Genomic DNA, 19,547 nt, shown 5'->3' with positions numbered 1-19,547 from the left:
CTGCACACAAAGCAGACACTCTACCACTGAGGCAGAGCCCTTCCAAGGAAACCGGCAGCGTTTCTGTACAGAGGTGCACAATCTGGCAGAGCAGGTGCAACCATCTGCACATCTTCAGAAGGTCGTAGGCAGCCTTTCCCAACCTTTGGGTCCCCAGATATTGCTGAACTACAATTCCCACCATTCCTGACCATTGGCCATGCTGGCTTGGGTTGATGGGACTTGTAGTCCAACAACAACTAGAGACCCAAAGGTTGGGAAAGGCTGTCATAGAGCAAACAGGGAATGCTTGCTGTTTCTCTTTCAGCCAGGTGCGAGCAATCTTTGGCCTCCAGATTTGCTGAACTACAACTCCCATCAGCCCTAGCAAGCATGGCCAGTGGCTAGCGATGATGGAAGTTATAGTTCAGCAACATCTGGAGGACCAAACATTCCCCATATCTAAAAAGACAGTGACTAGCTCAAGGTCACTCAATGAGCTTCTTGGCTGAGTGGGGATTGAACTTTGGTCCCCAGGTCCTAGCCCAGCACTCTGACCTGCTTCTCCACACTGGCTACTGAAAACTGCTTGAAAACTGCTCTTTTGGGATGCTTCCAGACTGTTGCTATTTTTGGGTGGATTCAATCACATACTGGCAAGTTCAGGTTGCACAATTAAAGTTGATTTAGCAATCTTGCACAATGAACTCTCAGGGCTCCCCACCAAAAAATAATAAAATTGGACTTTTTGTGATAAAGAAAATGACAGGAAAATGCACTGGAAAGTGTGGGGCAACTGCTGCTTGACACAACATTGTCTAACCTCCTGGCAAACAAGCCAGAATCAGCTCAATAAGCAGTCGACATCATCTAGCCTCCCCACAAACCTTGTGCAAGGACATCAGGATGAATGCTCAATAAACAGGTCATCTGGAAGTGACCTTTGACTCAAGCTACTGCTTGTGTTGCCCTCTGCACACAGTAGGGGTGGAAAGATCTGCCAATTTTGATTCTCTTGTTTTCCTAATCTTAAATTCTCCACTTTTCTGCAATTTGCAATTTTTTAATTTTAAAAAGTCCTCATGAAAATTCTCCAGCATTTTAGTGCAAATTTCTCCTAATAAACACATTTTTGTATCTAGTTTTGACTAATGTACACATCTTTGCAAGTAATTTCCATCATATAATGCTGTTTTGCATGTTATTTTCACTCATAGATTCATTTTATGCACACTTTCCCCTGATATATGCATTTTAGTAAACATTGTTTGGTTGACAAACTGCATCACAAAATTCAAATTAGTGCAGATTTTGAAGGATGGCTGTGTTTTGGTTCACACATTGTTTTGCAAAGTGCAAATTTGATAAATCTTGCTTGAAATAAATAAAAATTCTCACCCACCCCTAGTGCACAGACATTTAGATTACATCATCCTTAGCCAGGAGTGGTGGTTGGGGGGAAAGGCTTGCCCCCTTTCAGGGGTTTCCTAGTCATTTAAAAGACTTGGGGAATATCATCTAACAATTAGTTCCCATGGAAACACATCACCAGAATACCCTGGGTTATTAACACTCCTTTTGACAAGTCCAAGGCAAGCCACAGTGATAGTCCTATTCACAGATATCTGATAGCAAAATGCATTACAACTCTGTGAGCCCTTCTGGGGCCAAGCACTGTCTTCAGTGTCTGACAATGAGAGGCAGAATTCCTCCAAACATGGAAGTTCCATTTTTTAGCTGTCATGGCTAGTAGCCACCAGTTGATCTGTCCATCATGAAATGGTCTTTAAAGCCACCTACATTAGCCATCCCAATAAAGGGTTTGAGATGCCAGCTAGCCATGCCTTCTTCCATGACACTCCATTCCATTCTCCCTCTCCCCTCCACATTTTCAGCCCCCAGCCCCAATAGTCAGTCAGCATCCTGTGACCACTGAGCTCTTACAATCCTCATTACTGCTTTTGGGTTCTCATCCCCCAACTTTAAGGTTCCCCCCCAAAAAAAAGTTTTTATTTTACTTCTGCAAACTTTGGGGTTCCTCCATACCACCCCCTCTTGTGAAAGTCACAATCGCTCCTATGAGTGAGCAGCCTGAAGTTTCTCAGTCATTTTGCTTGCTGCATGCAATACACATTCAGGAATACAAAGCTACCCAGAATCTCCAAAGTAAGTTTTGTAGATGCATTTTTTAAAATTCAGTTTCTTAAGGCATCTCAAAGTCTTTGCAGGGTAACTGCAATGTGGAAGCCAGAGAGACTCTTACAGAAAAATAAATCCAGGGAAAAATATACCACATGCCAGATTTGCTGCTTGTCAGACACCGAGGGCTGCTAATGGAAAGGGGAATAGAAAGAAGAGATTTGAGTGCCATGGGGTTCAAAATAGGAGCCCTAGTGCCCTGACCCCTGAATCTAGTACTGATCTGGACATGGAGTCAGAGGCTGCAGGGGCATCAGATAGCGAGACCATTACATCTGAAGCTGTAGGACAGCAATCCCCAGAGGAACCTCCCAGAGCATCATGGCCTGCAGGGCACAGAGCCGAGATCCACACAGGCACCATTGCCTGAGCCTGACACAAAGGATGCTGCAGGGGTACCGGATGGGGAGCTGGGCTCAGAGCTGACTGTTAAACAAGGGGAGACCAGTGCACCTGAGCTGTTGGGCAGGAGGCCCCAAAGGAATCTCCCAGACCACCAGAGCCTGGACCCTCACAGGCACCTTCCCTGTGAGCCTGAAGACTAGGTGCTTCCCACCGCACATCACCAGTCTGGCAGCACAGGAAGCACACCAGGAGGGAGGCTATGGAACAGAGGAGGAGTGCCTGTCTTCAGGCCAGAGCGTTGGCCCTTTAAGGCTCGGATGTTCTCTACAGGGGGGTGGAGCCTGGAGGGGTAATCTGGAGACAGAGGCTTTAAAAGCCTTGGGGTGCTCCCCACCCTTGTTGGAGCAAGGGGAACCTTTGAAGCGATCCTTGGTCTGGCAAACTTGCCTTGGTTCTAGGTTCTGGCCCCAATGCTGTCTCTTGTTGTAAACTGCCCAGAGAGCTTCGGCTATGGGGCTGAAGTGGAAAACCTCATCCTCAGGGGTCGTTGGTATTAGTATGTAGATAAGGTGGAAGGGGACCGATATTGCGACAGGGCAGGGCAGACAAAAGATGGGTATGTGCGTTTTAACATCCCAGTAATGGAGAACTACCTGATGAATCACACGGCCAGGTGGAAGTGGAAACAGGTAAAGCCCCTTCTTGGGTACCTTGGGACACATGACTGTACCTTGTACAAACCTATAAAAACCCAAGAAGCGGGGAAGAAGGCAGTCTCCCGCCATAGCACACGCTCGCAGGGACTCCTTACAATAGTAAATATAAAAAACAGCTGTAAGCTTCAACCTGCCTCAGTTTCCTGGACAAGGACTCCATTAAGGAGAAAATTCCACAACAGGGCGGTATACAAATGCAATCAATCAATCAATAAATCAATCAATCTGGAATCTAGCATTAGACTTGGGTCTGTGTCCTTTCTTTGGTGGTGATGCATCTACTTTCAGGGAGGGGGGAATGATGCATAGGAGGCAACCTAGGCTGCAGTTTGTGCCCACAAGAAGCCCTGGCACCCAGTACACTCCTCCTTACCACAGCTGTCTTCTCCAGTGCTTCTGTCGCACTGTGAGTGGTCAGAAGTCTTGAGACTCCTCCAGGTATCTCGGCTGACATTCTTCCACAGCGTCTGCCCTGAAAGAGAGCCAGTGGAGGCTGGTACCCCTTGGGGCTGGTAGGATGGTAGCTAGGGAGCCCCACAGTAGGGGGAGCCAAAGCAAATGGCTGACTCAGCTGGAGCCAAATGATAGGCAGAGCCACCGAATTCTGGTTTTGTCCCTATCCTTATCCCTGCTGAAATCTGTAAGGGCAACACTGAGACATTGGCTGCTTTCACACATGAGGCTGATTGCGTTCGTTTAACGGATTAAAAAGGTAGCGCTTCTCTCCCGATTTCTAAAGTTCCTTTCACACTGCAGTAGCTATTGGTTTAAGGAACAGCAGCTTTTTCAGCTCATCTACTGGCCTTTTGCACAACCGTCTTTCACATGGCTTGTTTTTGTCCTTCACTCATTGCACACATGCACACTGTTCCCCATCTCATCCCATCACCATGTGAGCCCTCTCCCTTTAGGATCTGGCTTTTTAAATTATTTTAGTTGCATTGACATGGGGAGGGATGCTGCTGCTATCAATGCCGATACCGGAATACTGGTACAATTTTCATCAGGCAAAAAAACCCCGTGTGTCCTGTTCAGAGCGGGATTCATGAGGCTGAGACATAGGTGCAATCAAATCTTGTCTTATTAAAGTAATGGATACATCAAAAGCAGTACGCTTCATAGAAATCTCTAACCTAGCTCACTAGAAGTCCCTAACTGCACTGTAGACATGCTCTACAACGCGTGAAGAAAGATGACTCAGCAACTTAATCCAGAGTGTGACAGTCTTAAGTGGGGAAAGTTTTAGATTGTAATCTCTGGCTCCTCCGCAAGTCCTGCCTCTGTCCTGTCTGCTTCTCGCGGCATCGTGAGCGGGGTGACGGGGTGTGTGCCTCCAATGGCTCATCCAAAAGAACCATCTCCTTAGCAACCGGCTCAAGGTCAGGGGGCGGTGACGCGCTCGAGGCATCCCGGGAACTGCTTAGCAAGGGGGAGTCACCGCCTTCTCTGGAACATCTTCCAACAGCTCCTCCAATCTGTCGGGGGGCGGTGCACTATCCATGGGAACTGGTCCGGAGTCAAACTTCCCTCCGCTCCCAAAGTCTTGCTCAGGCTCAACAATTCCTTGGTCTTCCACGCCCTCTGACAGCTGGGAAACCTGGAGCTCATGCCTCCCCCCTCCCTGGCCCTCGTGGGGAAGCAACGGCTCAACACCGTGCGACGAAAGGGCGGGAATGCACTCCATGCAGGGATGCCTGTCACGTGAGCGGCTGCAGCTAGCAAAAAACTCCTGTGAATTTCTGAGTTCCCAGCCTCACTAACGGATTATTTCTCGTATCATTTATCATTGAAATTTGCACTAAATTTGCACTACATTCCACTAGAATTCCAGAGCTAGCTTGTACACTGTGCGAAAGGTCAAATATAATGTGGGCTAGATTTTATTATCATTGTTTTTAGATGGTTAATGTCTAATGTATTTGTACGTCTATTTTGTACATCGCCCAGAGTGGCTGGATAACCAGCCAGATGGGCGACTAATAAATTCAATAAATAAATCAATGAATAAATAAATAATGTGCAAATTACGAGGTAAGAAATCGTCAGAATAATGGAATAAATTGCAGTGTAAAAGCAGCCTAAGGAGGAGGCTGACAGCTAGTGTCACCCCTAGGCTGGTTGTAAGTAAGGAGATAGGAGGTGATGGCTGGCTGAGGACAGATTGGGCTTGGTGGCCCAATGCCCCACTTGCCCTAATTGACTAGCCTCCACTGAATAGACCTATGTGTGAAGGTGGAGTTAACCATCTCTCTCTTTATTAATACACCAAGGGGATGCTGCAGCCACCTTGTGATGGAATCCATACTCATCCTGGTCTTGTGATAGGAGCAATCCCTTGTTTATGTCACATTCTGTTCTATTTCAGTGTGTTTGTTTCTTTTTTAAGTTTGTATCCCGCCTTGCTTCCCAGTGGTGGCTGGCACCCATTAGTACTGGCGGGGCAGAAGTCAGAGAGCCCAACAGTAGGTGGAGACAGAGCTGATGGCAGGTGGAGCCAACTAATGCTGGCTTTGTCCCCATCTTCCTCCCTGCTGAGTTCTACAGGGGCAACAACTGAGGAGGAGGAGGAGAACCCCCAACTGGTTGTAAGTAAGCAGTAGGGGGCTGGCTGAGGCCAGAGGGAGCTTGGTGGGGCAGTGCCCTTATAGACCAGCCTCCACTGTTTCCTCCCAAAGAAGTCCAGGGTAGAAGCAAACCCATCAGCCTTAAAGCAATACAATGGAAGTAAAACAACAACACACACTTGCACAGTTAATAATTTCAAGGTTCCCAGGAACAGAAACTTTCAGTCATCAAATGCCTGAGTACACAAGAATGTTTTTAATTTGTTCCTGAAAGTTAATAAATAGGGAGGCAGACACACCTCATCAGGGAGGGCATTCCAGAAATGAGGAACTGTGACTGACAAAGCCCTTTCGTGGGTCAACACCAGCCAAGCAGTACCCAGCAATGGCATGCCCAACAAGGCCTCTACTGACTGTCACAGGGCCCAAGATGCTTCAAACTGGAGAAGGCACCCTTTTAGGTACTTGGGTCCCAATCCATTCAGAGCTGTGCATGCTAGTACGAAGACCTTGTACCTAGCCCAGTGTACCTTGCTGGCAGCCAATGCAGCATTTTCAGACTGCCCCAGTTTAGAAGGCTTCACTTTTCAAGACTTTGAATGAATGACAGATTAGATCAGCAACCTGAACAAAGTCTGAACTACTCAGTGGACTAGGATTCAAATGGACAAGAAGAGTGCAAAGATGGATCTCCACTATGAGGAGAATGCACAACAAGGCGTCTTAAGGTTGGAAAACCGTCAGAGTTCAGGCTAGGGTTAACACGGAGCTCAATAAAGTCTCATCAGAGAGTGACAAGGAAGCCTCATCATTCAACTATTTGAATAGGTTTGTAAAAGATAGAATCTAAATTAGCCAGAGGGTTAGTTGGTTATTTGGAGGGGGCCCACCCTTTCCTTATGAGCCATGTACCTCTCAGAGGTGGTTTCCACACTGATGGACATAGATTGACAACTTAAAAAACAAACAAACACCAGCCCTGCTCCTGGTAGCCAGACATGCAGCCACTTTATTTATTTTGCTAGAATCACAGAATAGTAGAGTTGGAGGGGGCCTATAAGGCTATCAAGTCCAACCCTCTGCTCAGTGCAGGAATCCATCTTAAAGCATCCCCAACAGGTGGCTGTCCAGCTGCATCTCGAAGGCCTCCAGTGTTGGAGAGCCCACCACCTCCCTAGGTCATTGGTTACATTGTTGTACTGCTGTAACACTTAGGAAGTTTTTCCTGATGTTCACTTGAAATCTGGCTTCGTGTAACTTTAGCCCATTATTATTATTATTATAAAAAAATATTATTTATTAGAATTTTCAAAACTTGACAGTCATTCAGTGTAGTCGACCCACGATTTTGGCGTTCCCTACTGACTGAAATTAAACAGGCTCCCTCCTTGTTGAACTTCAGGTGCATGATTAAGACTTTCTTGTTCCAGCAGGGATTTCAAGGTAGCGTTTGGTTTTATGTTGATTTTATTGTTTTATTGTTTATTTTATTTTATGTATGGCTTGTTTTACATACATCACTTAGAAATGTGAATGGTTACATGACATATAAATGTCTGCAAACGTACAGTCACATACAAAATTGCAGAGTATTATCCTGCCTTTCCACTCCACAACAAAATGCTCACAGCAGCTAACATCATATTTTTACAAGCAAAACATACCATATAGCAGTTTTAAAACACAACGAAAGAGACAATAGCACATGGAAAACAAAACAACCTTACTTCAAGGAACATAGGAAGCTCCCTTATACCAGGACAGAATAAATGTGTCTCTCTAGCCCAGTATAGTCTACTCTGACTAACAGAAGACCAATGAAAGAAAAGGGTCATTCCCAATACCTGCTGGCTGACTCTTTAAACTGGAAATGCTGGGGACTGAACTAAGACCTTCTGCTAGCAATGGGAGACCTTGTCAATTTCAGATTCTCATTTTTCCATTCTTAAATTCAGTTCACAATGGTTTGCCTTTTTTTTTTTAAAAAAGTCCTCATTCATCAACATTTTAGTGCAAATTTGGCCTACTATATATGTTTTAATGCAATTTTCCCTAACATGCACAATGTTGCAAAGCAATTTTCCCTAATATAATGCATTTTTGTATATTATTGCCATGAACATAAGCATTTCCATGCACCCTTGACCCTAGTATATGCTTTTTTTGGTACACATTATTGACTACAGAACTACATTGCAAAATTCAGAAAAGTGCAAATTTCAAAGGATTGCAGAATTTCTGTTCCTGTATCATTCTGGAAAGTGTGTATTACGTAGGTCTGCTTTCCAAGTGTGAACTAAATAAATTTCTTCTCCATCCTTACTTTCTGCCAGGCAAAGCAAGTGCTCTATTTATTATTTTATTTATTTATTTATTACATTTGTATACTGCCCCATAGTCAAGGCTCTCTGGGCAGTTTACAACAATTAAAAACATTAAAAACAAATATACAAATTTAAAAACACATATTTAAAAGCCAATTAAAACACATGCTAAAATGCCTGGGAGAAGAGGAAAGTCTTGACCTGGTGCTGGAAAGATAACAGTGTTGGCGCCAGGCGCACCTTGTCAAGGAAATCATTCCATAACTGAGAGATGATCCTCTGCAGAAAGGAGCAAAGAAAAATCACACAGAGATCTGGTCAAAAGCCTCCTCAGTCAGATAGCAATGGGAAGCCAATAAAGAGGAAGCTAAATGGAAACAAGGAGTTCCCACATCCTGGGAGCTACAACAGAGAAGGCCCTGAAGATAAGCACCAAGGATTGGCCCTGGTGTGAAACCCTATGTCAAATCTGAGTCCTAAATACTATCAGATTCCTTTGTTTCCTCTGAATGAAGATCACAACTTTTTTCCAAAAGCAAACATACACATTTGCAGTAGAGCTAAATAGAATACTGATCTTTTTTTTTATTTTTCCAGATCAAAACTAGCAATGTTGGCAGAATGGAATATTTTGTTCCTAAACGAATGACCTGGGATACCAGAGTTCGAATCCCCACACAGCCATGAAGCTCACTGGGTTACCTTGGGCCAGTCACTGCCTCTCAGCCTCAGAGGGAGGCAATGGTAACCCCCCTCTGAATACCGCTTACCATGAAAACCCTATTCATAGGGTCGCCATAAGTCGGGATCGACTTGAAGGTAGTCCACTTCTTCTTCCACAAACGAAGCTTAAAATATTTACTGTTTTGTTGTTCTGCTGCTGTTTCCTCTTCCTTCCTGAATGAGTCATATGGGTCATGCCCCCAATCTGGAATCACGTAGTAAATGGGAAGTTATCACGACACTGTGCCTTAACATAACGATGGCATCACCAGACACCAATAAATAAAGTTATGTGGGTCAACACAACCAGTCTGGGTGACATGACTATGCCACTGAGGGCAATTTTTGCACACCGAGCCCAAATCCACAAGCAGGTTCAGTTCTGCCCTCATTTTGGCAAGCCCTCAAGTGACCACATGTTACATTTTAGCTGCGATATAATATTTAATGAACCTTTTTCTCCTGTTTGGCTACATAGATCTTGCTATCGTATCTGTTCTGTACTACGGAGCAAATGGTAAAAGGAAAATCTAATCCTTTGTTGTAGCAAAAGCAATAGTGACAGCATATGTATGTCAGTCTGCACTCAGAAAGTCCCCTATCGAAGGCAAGTCCTGTATACCTAGGCGCTCCAGTGTTATCATGCAAAATTTCATTTTGAAAGAACAACCGGTAACACAGCAAGGAATCCCCTTGCATTTGTTATGTCATGATGAGCAACAGACAAAGGCTGTTTCAAAGACAGACACGCAAGGTCTGTAAGCACACTATGCGGTGTTTTATCAAGAACTTAGGGACAAACTTGATGTGATGGCAGTAGACACAAGGTATTACAATTGGGCCATTGCTAAAGTCCTTTGAAGTGGTGGGATGGGGGTGCCAAATTCTTACATACACACATACACCACCACCACACATTTTTCCTCTGCTGCAACTCTGACTAAAAGATGGGGGATGCAGATTTGGAGTGGAGGGAAAAGAGTGAGCAGAGGGGCTCAGCACCCTCCTACATAGCACTTTTCACCCCCAAATTTCTTCTTGCTGTATAGGAATTTGGCACAATCTGCATTCAGACGCAGGGACTGTGCTACCACAATGGTTAGTTTGTCCGATTTACTCCTAAGTTTTGGGGATAAGTAAGAGTTGTATCCATATTTGCTGTTTGTCTAAAAAAAACCTGTTTTGCATGCTTAAAGGAAAACTCCTCATTCCACTGGTGGTGGATTTTTTCTCCCAGTTTACATTATACAACTAAAAGGATGCCAAGATTTACCCTGAATCCAGCAACAAGTACTGTTATTTCTTTTTAAAAAGAAGAAAAGAAATACACCTCCAGTCGTGTTGTGGCCCCTTCTATCACATCACTTGTGCTATGGACGCATAACGTTGTCACTGCCACCTCCCAAAGAAAAAAGTCTGGAAACAGTAACAAGGCTCTCTAAACAGTAAGATTCTTCCTCTCATAAGCACCAATGTGCCTAAGAGTATCCCTAGACCTTGTTAATTTCAGATTATTTCTGTGTTTCCCATAGACCTTGTAATTTCAAGATCTTTCCTGGCTAAGCCAGTTTGGGATCATGAGCCTCTCAGCCAGTGTCAAGTGATGGATCCCTGGTACATGCTGAGGGGTAAAGGTGTGTAACAGTGTAACACATAATATTTTGCTGTCAAGAAGAGTTACACAACTCTATTGTGTGTGTAGACAGTGGTGGTCCTGGAGAGAAGAGGCAGGGAGTACATTTCACCAAACTCAACAATGGCTCATCATATACATAACCATGTGGAATTATGCCAGTATGTAGAATTAAGCAGTTTTGGACTACAATCCAGACAACGTATTCAACAGAACCGTATCGTATTTTCATACTTGGTGCATATGATGCACAGTTTGGAAATCAGTCCTATAACATTAGAGGCTTCTCTGCTACCCACTCTATGTATTTGAATTGCATGCAAACTAAAATCAGTTATTAGGCTAACAGTAATCATAATCAGGAATTTAAAAAGAAAAAGATTAGGGCCTTTTAGTATAATACTGCATGAAATCTTATAATGACACATGGACAAATGCATTCTATGCACACACACATACGCACACTGAATTATATATAGTATGCGTATGTGCATACAAATATTTTATTTATTATTGTATACACATGTATCACAAAACAAATGTTAAAGCAGAGTTCCCTTCATAGGGCAGAAAACATGGGTCCTTAGCTTGCTCTGTAAGGCCAACCCTTTCTCGCAATGTATGTCTGCACAGATATATACTGCTGTTTGCCCCCTGCCCTTACTCAGGAAAAAGAAATGAGTTTCATTATAATCAGAAGCTACTTCCATGCCTCTTATCCAGATTACCGCTACTGAGACCACAAACTGAGAATCCAAATAGAAAACATGCATTTGTATGGCTGTAGCGACTACATAAGGGAGGGGGAGGGGAATGGGGAGAATCCATCATTCCTGCCAAGTTAGCCTGAAGAGTTTCTCCTGCAAGGTTGTTCTCAGGTGGTCCTTTCCGCTCCCTCTTTGCACTCTCCATTATATGGCCACGGCTGCACTGTCCACGGTGCTGGGGGGCACGCGCGGGGATGGTCACATAGGATGCATAATACAAATACAGAGAAGCCACAAGCAAAGGTGAGTAGTCCTGACTCTAAGCAATCTGTATGTGGCTCAAGGATGCCCTCCTTCCATCACTAGACCTTTTCTTGAATCCTTCTAAAACTATGCACACACACTCACACACACAAGTGCTGCAACCATGTCCAGCTCTACTGCATCAAGTCACCTGTTCTGAACAGATCAGAGCTAATCAGGACATTTTTTTAAAGACAGCCAGGCATAAGATTGTTACACTGTGCAATAGCTAAATGGAGGTCTTCTTAAGGCACAGGGACATTCCACAGTTCTGCCAGGGCTGGTGCTTACATATAGGCAATCAGCTCCCAGCCAAGAGATTCCAGTGGCACTTTAGCCTTTGAGTGTCACATAAAAAAACCCCACAGCCTAGCCTCTCCATTCAGTCGTGCCTCTCAGTCAACTCACTTGTATGAGACAGCATACGGATCTCCAAAAACTGAGAGAACTCTGTGCAATGCACACTCAAAGGAGCAGGGGCTCAGATCACAACAATGCATCACGCCAAAAGCACCGGTTGTACGGGGGGGGAGGAGAAGGGAGAGACCCAGACTGCAATATCGAAACACCCTTACCTTTCATCCAGTCCACTACTTGTTTGGGCGTCCACTTGCTAATAGGTTCCATAACGAGGGCCATCATCAGACCACTTTATCATTCACTCCAGGAGGAGGGGGGAGGGAAAAATGTTGAGAAAAAGAGGAGTGGGGAGCAAATAAATGGGGAGTGGGTGGGTGGGGGTGAGGGGAATTAAGCGGATCTCTCAGAGCATGGCTGGAGGAGGAAGCGGGAGGATGTCACGATGCAGTCCAAAGATGAGCCGATGCTTTGTCCCTCCAGGTTTTCCCTGCACTGATTCAGTAATGTATAAAATTACGCTGCTTGATCAGTTCTAGCACCTCCCCTGCTGCACACAGCCAGCAGCCCTCTAGAGCTCACTGAATCAGGAAATGGTGCAGTATGTCTCTACTTACTTACAAAAAAAGAAAGACAGAAAGAAAGAAAGAGGCAGCCTCTACATCCGATGATCTACTTACTGAGGCTGGCGCAAAGATGAAATTACAGTGCACACTTCAGCTGTGCCAGCCTTCCCTCTTTCCCCCAGCTATTCCAGCCTCAGGAGCTGGATTTTCTGACTAGCTCTCTGGGATCACGGGTGAGAGGGAAGAGGAAGGGTGGAACAGGGAGGGGAGGAATAAAGAATAGAAGAAACAACAATATTGCTAACTGGAACTTGATAGCAGATTGTCTCGGCTTAGTGGCAAAAGATGCTGACTGTCACCAATGAATTAAAAGAAAGCATGCTAGTGTTTGGCAGCTGGGGAAAAAATGCTGAGCGACTTCATATTCATAAATGCAGAGTGTCACCACCAGAATTTATAATCATGTAATTCAGAATGTCAAATGCAGGAGAGATACCGAGTCATTCCAAGGCAGCACTCAAGTTATCCCCTCTCAGCGTTCAGAGACTCTGGTGCCCTTTCCCCCGTTTGTATGCCTCGTTTATGGCAAAGGAAAGGCATCATCTCCTGAAGCCCTTTCTACACTGTCATTGGCCACAGACTGTAATGTAGGAAGCCCAAGATTAAAAAGTACTGTTAACCAGCATTTCATGCCTTCTGAAACTCACTAGGGATAGTCATTTCTGCGCTGAAGTTAAACTTTTGAGGCCTGGGAGGGGATAATTATAACATTAGAAGGAATGGGACTGGATTCATTGCTCAAGTAGGTGTGCTTCTGAAGCCCTCAGTGTTTCACAGAGCAGATGTCCTCTGTCATGGAGTTAAGCAAGTGCATGCCCTGTGATGATCTTCCACTGTTTCAGATGCATTGATCACAAGATGCTTGTTTTCATGGAAGAGGGAGGGAGGGAAGGAGAGAGCAATGGACTACAGTATCATCCGTCCTGCCTTTGGAACAGCAGCTTCTTGCTCAGAATTTTTTCTCTCTGGACATGTCGAGGCAAAAACTTTCTTCTTCCTTAATCAGGCAATGTAGCACAACATCGTGAGCATACAGAGTGCCTCCAAATGTCCCCTGCTCAGGCAACATATCTATAGGAATTATGAGGGAAGTTAAGACCAGTGTCTACAAGACAGATGGAGAACCCTATGGCCCTCTGGATGCTACTGGACTCCAACTCCCAACTGTCCCAGTTAGCATGGACAATGGGCAGGTTTGATGGGAGTTGTAGTCCAACTACTGCTGGAGAGTCACAAGGGTACCCCACCCATGTGCTAGAAGACTTGCACATTTGAGAGGAAATGTGGAGGTCCAGCACAGGCAAAAACATCTAGAAGACTTCCAAGAGGAAGCTCAAAGAACTTCATCAAAGCTTAGCAAGATTTTGCTGAGGGTTTTTACACATTTCTAGGAGCACAGAGAAGAATCACAGGGCAAAAGCATCTGCTGCAGCACTGGCAAACCTTGAACTCAGGGACCTGGCTACATATCAAGGGACTCCTTCATGCCAAACTACTGGGGGGGGAATATCATTTGCAACTTAGATTATCCTTTCTGAGGAGGTTTCACAGCTAATCCCACCCCCTTCAGCACTGCAGTTGGTTTCTGAAGGTCCTTATAATTTAAAGATGGGGAACCTGTGGCCTTCCAGATGTTGATAGATGACTGCAACTCCCATCAGCTATAGCCAGCGTGGGCAATGGTCAGAAAAGATGGGAACTGTAGCCTAACAGCAAAATGGAGGGCCAGAGCCCCCCAATCCCTGATAGAAACAGCTGGGACCTTGCCTGAGTATCAGGTGTTGGGATTGGGTTGCCAGCCAAAGCCACCTGGCAGCAAAGGCCTCACAGTAGGAGGAAAGGGGAACTTTGGCACCCTGTTTCCCAGCTTATCCTTTGACCAGGGTAAAATGAGTGGGAAGATTCTCCCCAGCATCATACCAGCTCAGATTAATGCTAGTCCTTAAATCAAACATACAATATTATTCCTCCCTGAAGCTCTAAAAGAGGCACCAAGTCTTGTCACTGTGGAGTTTGTTGCCCCATTGCCCGTGAGACAGGGTTGAATCTAACTAAGTCCTACCCAGAGATGAATGAACCTAAGTCAGCCATATATACTCGGAGCAGGACTAGCACTGAATACATAACATAAGAAGGGCCTGTTGGATCAGGCCAATGGCCCATCTAGTCCAACATCCAGTTCTCACAATAGCCAATCAGTTGCCCGTGGGAAGCCTTCAAGCAGGACCTGAGTGCAAGAGCACTCTTCCCTCCTGTGGTTTCCAGCAACTGGTAGTTGGAAGCATACCTCCACCAACTATGGAAAATACCACCTAATAGATCCATGTTCCTTATAGTACAATCTCACATAGTAATAGTCTTCTTTTTATTCAATGTGATGACTAAGTAGGGCTCATGATAGAGAACAGATTCGGTTCAGTTTGCATTTAAAGGCAAACCTACCTAATTCACACTTTTCAAAACCTATGTGACCCAAATCACAGCTATCCTTCGAAATTTGCCCTTCTGAATTTTTCAGTGGAGTTCTCCAGCCAAGTAAAGGGTACAAAGAGCATACAGTGGAATAAAGTGTGCATTAAAATGCATACATGCATGAAAATAAGACATGCATTCAAAATGGGGAAATTGCTTTACAAAATATGTATTTTTGGCAAATTTGCATACAAAAATGTGATCAGTAGGAAAAAATTATACTAAAATGATGATGTTTCATGAGGACTTTTTAAAAAGAAATTTGCAAATGAATGTGGGAATGTACACACATAGATGCTGATGTGTTTACATTTTTTGTTTTAAAAATGTTTAAATTCTTTGTTTTTAACTGTTTTGTTCATAATGTTACTGTCTTTTGTAATCCATTGAGAGGGTTTTTTATAATCAAGCAGTATATAAATTTTAATTAAAAAAATAATAATGTGGAGACCTGAAGATGAACAGAATGAGATAGTGAGAGAAACTGAAATTGACAGACTTGCCCATCCCTATTCCTCAGCTACAAAGCTTTCCCTTTCCTTTGTGTTTCTGGATCCACAATGAAGACAATAGCTACATGTCAGCACTGACTTTTTCCCTGAAACAAAGCTCTGTCATATCAGACGTATCAGTCTTCAGTGCAGTCTGTAAGAGGTTAGACCTATGCACTCCCCACTTTTAAAGAACAATATTGCAGTTACCTTCTGTGTTCAGAAATGGGTGGCAATACTCTTATGAACACAGGAAGCTGCCGTGGCCACTGAGCCACCTAGCTCAGTGCTGGCTCTCCAGGGTTGAGGCAGGGATGGAATGATCTGTCAGTTTTGGCTCTCTCGGTTTCTCATTTTCGAATCTTAAATTTGGTTCTCCACCTTTCTGCAGCAACTTGAGATTTTTTTAAAAAAGATCCTCACGAAAAATATTCAACATTTTAGTGTGAATTTCTCCTAAAAAAACATATTTTTCTATACAGTTTTGACTAATGTAAATAGTTTTTGCAAGCAGTTTATCCTAATATAATGCATTTTGTATATTAATTTTACTAATATATTCATATTGTGTACACTTTCCCACTAATATATGCATTTTTGTAAACATTGCTTGATTGGAGAACTACATTGCAAAATTAAGATAAGTACAGATTTCGAAGGATGGCTGTGTTTTGGTTCTCATATTGTTTCGGAGAGTATAAATTTGATAAATTTGGCTTTAAATGTGAACTGAATTGAATTTCTCACCCATCCCTAGTTTCAGGCAGGACTTTCTCCCAGCCCTGCCCAGAGATGCCAGGGATTGAACCTGGGACCTTCTGCTTGCAAACAGATGCTCTACCACTGAGCTGTGGTCCTACCCTATGACACAGGCACCGTTGGCACAGGCATAGGGTTCAAGTACGAGGTAAGCAGAAACGTTCACTGGGTTTCAGAACCAAGCAAGATAACCTATTTCTTTGGCAGGATAAGTATTTATACCTGGGGTAGGCCCTTACAAATTGGGAAAACTCATTAGATCTTCTTGTTAGGTCACGCCTGTAGCCAGTGCATTGATGCTTTGCACTTTACATCAGACATGGGGACCCTGTAGCCCTCCAGATGTTTCAAGACTCCCATCAGTCCCATCAGCCAGGATGGTCAATTATCAGGGATGGTGGGAGTTGTAGTTCCTAGGGATGGCTGAGAATTTCTATTCAGTTCACACTTTAAGCTAAATCTATCAAATTCCCAATTTCTGAAACAACACGAGAGCTGAAATACAGCCATCCTTCAGAATTCACATTTATTCAAATTTTGCAATGCAGTTCGCCAACCAACCAATGTTTATAAAAATGCATATATTCGGGGAAAGTGTGCCTAAAAATGAATATAAGTGAAAATAACTTGCAAAAATGCATTAGATGAGAAATAGCTTACAAAAATGTGTACGTAAGTCAAAACTGCCCAGAAATGTGTTTATTAGGAGAAATTCACACTAAAATGCTGGAGAATTTTCATGAGGATTTTTTAATCTGCAAATTGCTGTGGAAACCTGGAGAACTGAATTTAAGATTGGAAAAACAAGAAACGAAGAGAGCTGAAATTGAGAGATCTTTCCATCCCCACATTCAACAACATCTGGAGGGCCACAGGTCCCTCATCTCTGCTTTACACAGCAGCAGTAGCAGGGTTGCCCTGGTAGAACCCTGTAGCTCAGTGACAGAACACATGCTTTTCATGAAACCAGTCCATGGTTTAATCCTTGGGAAAGGCCCTCCTCTGCAACCCTGAAGAACAGCTATCAGTCAGTGTAGACCAGCCTTTTCCAACTAGTGGGCCACCAGATGTTGTTGGACCACAATTCCCATTTTTCCTGAACATTGGCATTGCTGGCTGAGGCTGATGGGAGTTGTGGTCCAACAACATCTGGTGGCCCACTAGTTGGGAAAGGCTGGTGTAGACAATAATAAACTAGATGGGTCCATGGTCTAACTCAGTCTATGGCAGCTGCCCAGGTTTCCTTACTAGCTCTAACATTGGTTGTAATGCACTCCACTAAAATAATTGATGATTGAATATGTTCCAAAATGTGGTTCCTGTCCATTTACTGCTACTACAGCTGCTACAGCAGCAGCACAGCTTCACCCTACAAAGCGGTGCCCTAAACCAGGGTGGGCAACCTGTGGCTCTCCAGGTATTGTTGGACAACAGTTCCCATTATCCCTGACCATTCGTCATGCTGCCTTGGGATGTTGGGAGTCCAACAACATCTGGAAGAGAACAGGTAGGCCACTTAACCCAGGCAGTGGTAGTTGGTGCTCACTGGAACTGGCAGGGTTGTTAGGAGGTTACAGGAGCATGGCCAATGGCAGCCCTAGGAGCGTGGCCAACTTGTTCTGGTTTTCTCCGCATCCTCCTCCCTTGCAAAGCTAGCGTGGACACTTTGGTACAGAAGGAGTTCCTGCTGTCAAAGTTACTTCTCTGCTGGGAGAAAAGTTGTGTGGCCCCCCACCTGTTCTGGCTGTCCCCCTATCCTTTGTAAAGAAACAGTGGCCATTTAAAACAATGCTCCTTTCTTAATATTTAGCACTTAAGTGTTTTATCTTGGTTTAGAAGGGGCTCCTGCTGTCAACATTTCTAGTGAGGATTCATGTCAAAGAAACAGTACATTACTCAGAAGTAAGCCCCACTGAATTCCATGGGGATTGCTCCCTGATAAGTATGTGCAGAATTGCAGCCTGAATTGGTTGATCATAAAGGTGCTACACAGGACTGTTAACAAGGGACCCCATATATTTCCAGACATATGGGAAAAGATTATTCTCCTCCCCCAGCTTATTAACTTCTACATCTTTTTTCCCCAGAGTATGGAATAAGGTAGAGGGATATTAAGTGGACTAGGCCCTGGGAGACTAGGGTTAAAATCTGCCATGAAACTCATTGTGCAACCTCTGGCCAGGCATTGTCTCTCAGCCTAACCTACCACATAGGGTTGCTGTGAGGATAACATGGGGAAAAGAAGACCCAGGAATGCCACCCTGTACTCCTTTGAGGAAAGGTGGAATGGATATAATACTGATAAATAAGGAATAAACAACAAAAGTTTCTCTCCAGCCTGCCTGCTTCTGATTTTGTATTGGATGAGATTTAGGTTTGGAAACATGAAAAAAGCTAAACCTAAAGATCAAAGAAAAATAATCTGGAACACAACCAGGCTATTCAGGCCTACAAACATCAGACTTTACGTGTGGGTCATCAGCAAATCCAATGTCTGGCTGCAAGCTTGCCTGGGTAGGATGTGCAAACGGGAAGCAATTCATGATTTCATACTTCATAAAGGTTCTGCACATTAGGTTCTCCTCTGAACCATTATCTGTATCCTACCTAGCATTTTAAGTTTGTCAAAGTATTTTGCAGTCTTTTTATCCTCACAACAACCCTGTAAAGGAGTTCCTAGTGCAATTTTAGCAAAACAAAAGGAACAGTATTAGCACCTTAAAGACCAACAAATTTATTATGGTATTAACTTGGGAGAGCTAAAGTCCACTTCATTAGATGCACCATTTCTGGAAATCCAAACTTATAGAATAATGTATTTGCTAGCCTCTAAAGTGCTGTGCAAGTATTGTTTCATGCCTGCTGTAAGCCACAGCAAGTTGCGCCCCCCTGCCATTGATTGAAAGGATACGCAATCAGCCAGTGACAGAGAGAAGGATTTTTAAGTTAAGTCTGCAGATCCTCTGGTATGCTTGTTTTTTAAAAGGTATAAAGACAAGGAGGCTCTTGCCGATTGGTTTACTAAGAGGCAGTATTCTACCCAACCAAAGTGTGATTCAGCCTAAGGCGTTTAACTATTAGCATCAACAACTCCTCCTCACATACATAGCCTCCTCTCACAGACTTGAGCAGAGGACACATGATAAGAAACTATAAGCCTTAGAAGTAAATGGCAGGAGCATGTCGAGAGTGCACCTGCCTCTCCTTATTATTTAATAAGGTGATTCCACAACAGGTAGGGTTGCCATATTGCCCGGTTAGCTGGGTTTTACCCAAATTATAGACCTGCTACCTGGCGCCTGCTTAACCCTTTAGGTGGCCTGGATTTTCTGGGCGGGCACCAAGCCGC

At 44.1% G+C, this 19,547-nt stretch overlaps 1 protein-coding gene across 2 annotated transcripts in view; it reads right to left on the bottom strand.

The window, feature by feature from the left end:
* The window catches only part of LOC133371393 (connector enhancer of kinase suppressor of ras 2-like), a 463,521-nt gene extending 451,386 nt beyond the window's left edge, over nt 1–12,135 (bottom strand). Inside the window, exon 1 of one of the 2 annotated variants that reach the window (XM_061598777.1) lies at nt 12,069–12,135. In XM_061598777.1, coding sequence (XP_061454761.1) covers nt 12,069–12,135 — 67 coding nt within the window. The remainder of the gene's footprint in view (nt 1–12,068) is intronic. The other variant, XM_061598778.1, reaches the window with a different exon arrangement.
* Between the last annotated feature and the right edge of the window lie 7,412 nt (nt 12,136–19,547).

Source organism: Rhineura floridana, chromosome 16, assembly GCF_030035675.1.
Source record: "Rhineura floridana isolate rRhiFlo1 chromosome 16, rRhiFlo1.hap2, whole genome shotgun sequence".
In the NCBI taxonomy this organism is placed as follows: domain Eukaryota; kingdom Metazoa; phylum Chordata; class Lepidosauria; order Squamata; family Rhineuridae; genus Rhineura; species Rhineura floridana.
The sequence above is the reverse complement of the archived record's forward strand: the minus strand, read 5'-3'. Positions and strand labels throughout refer to the sequence as shown.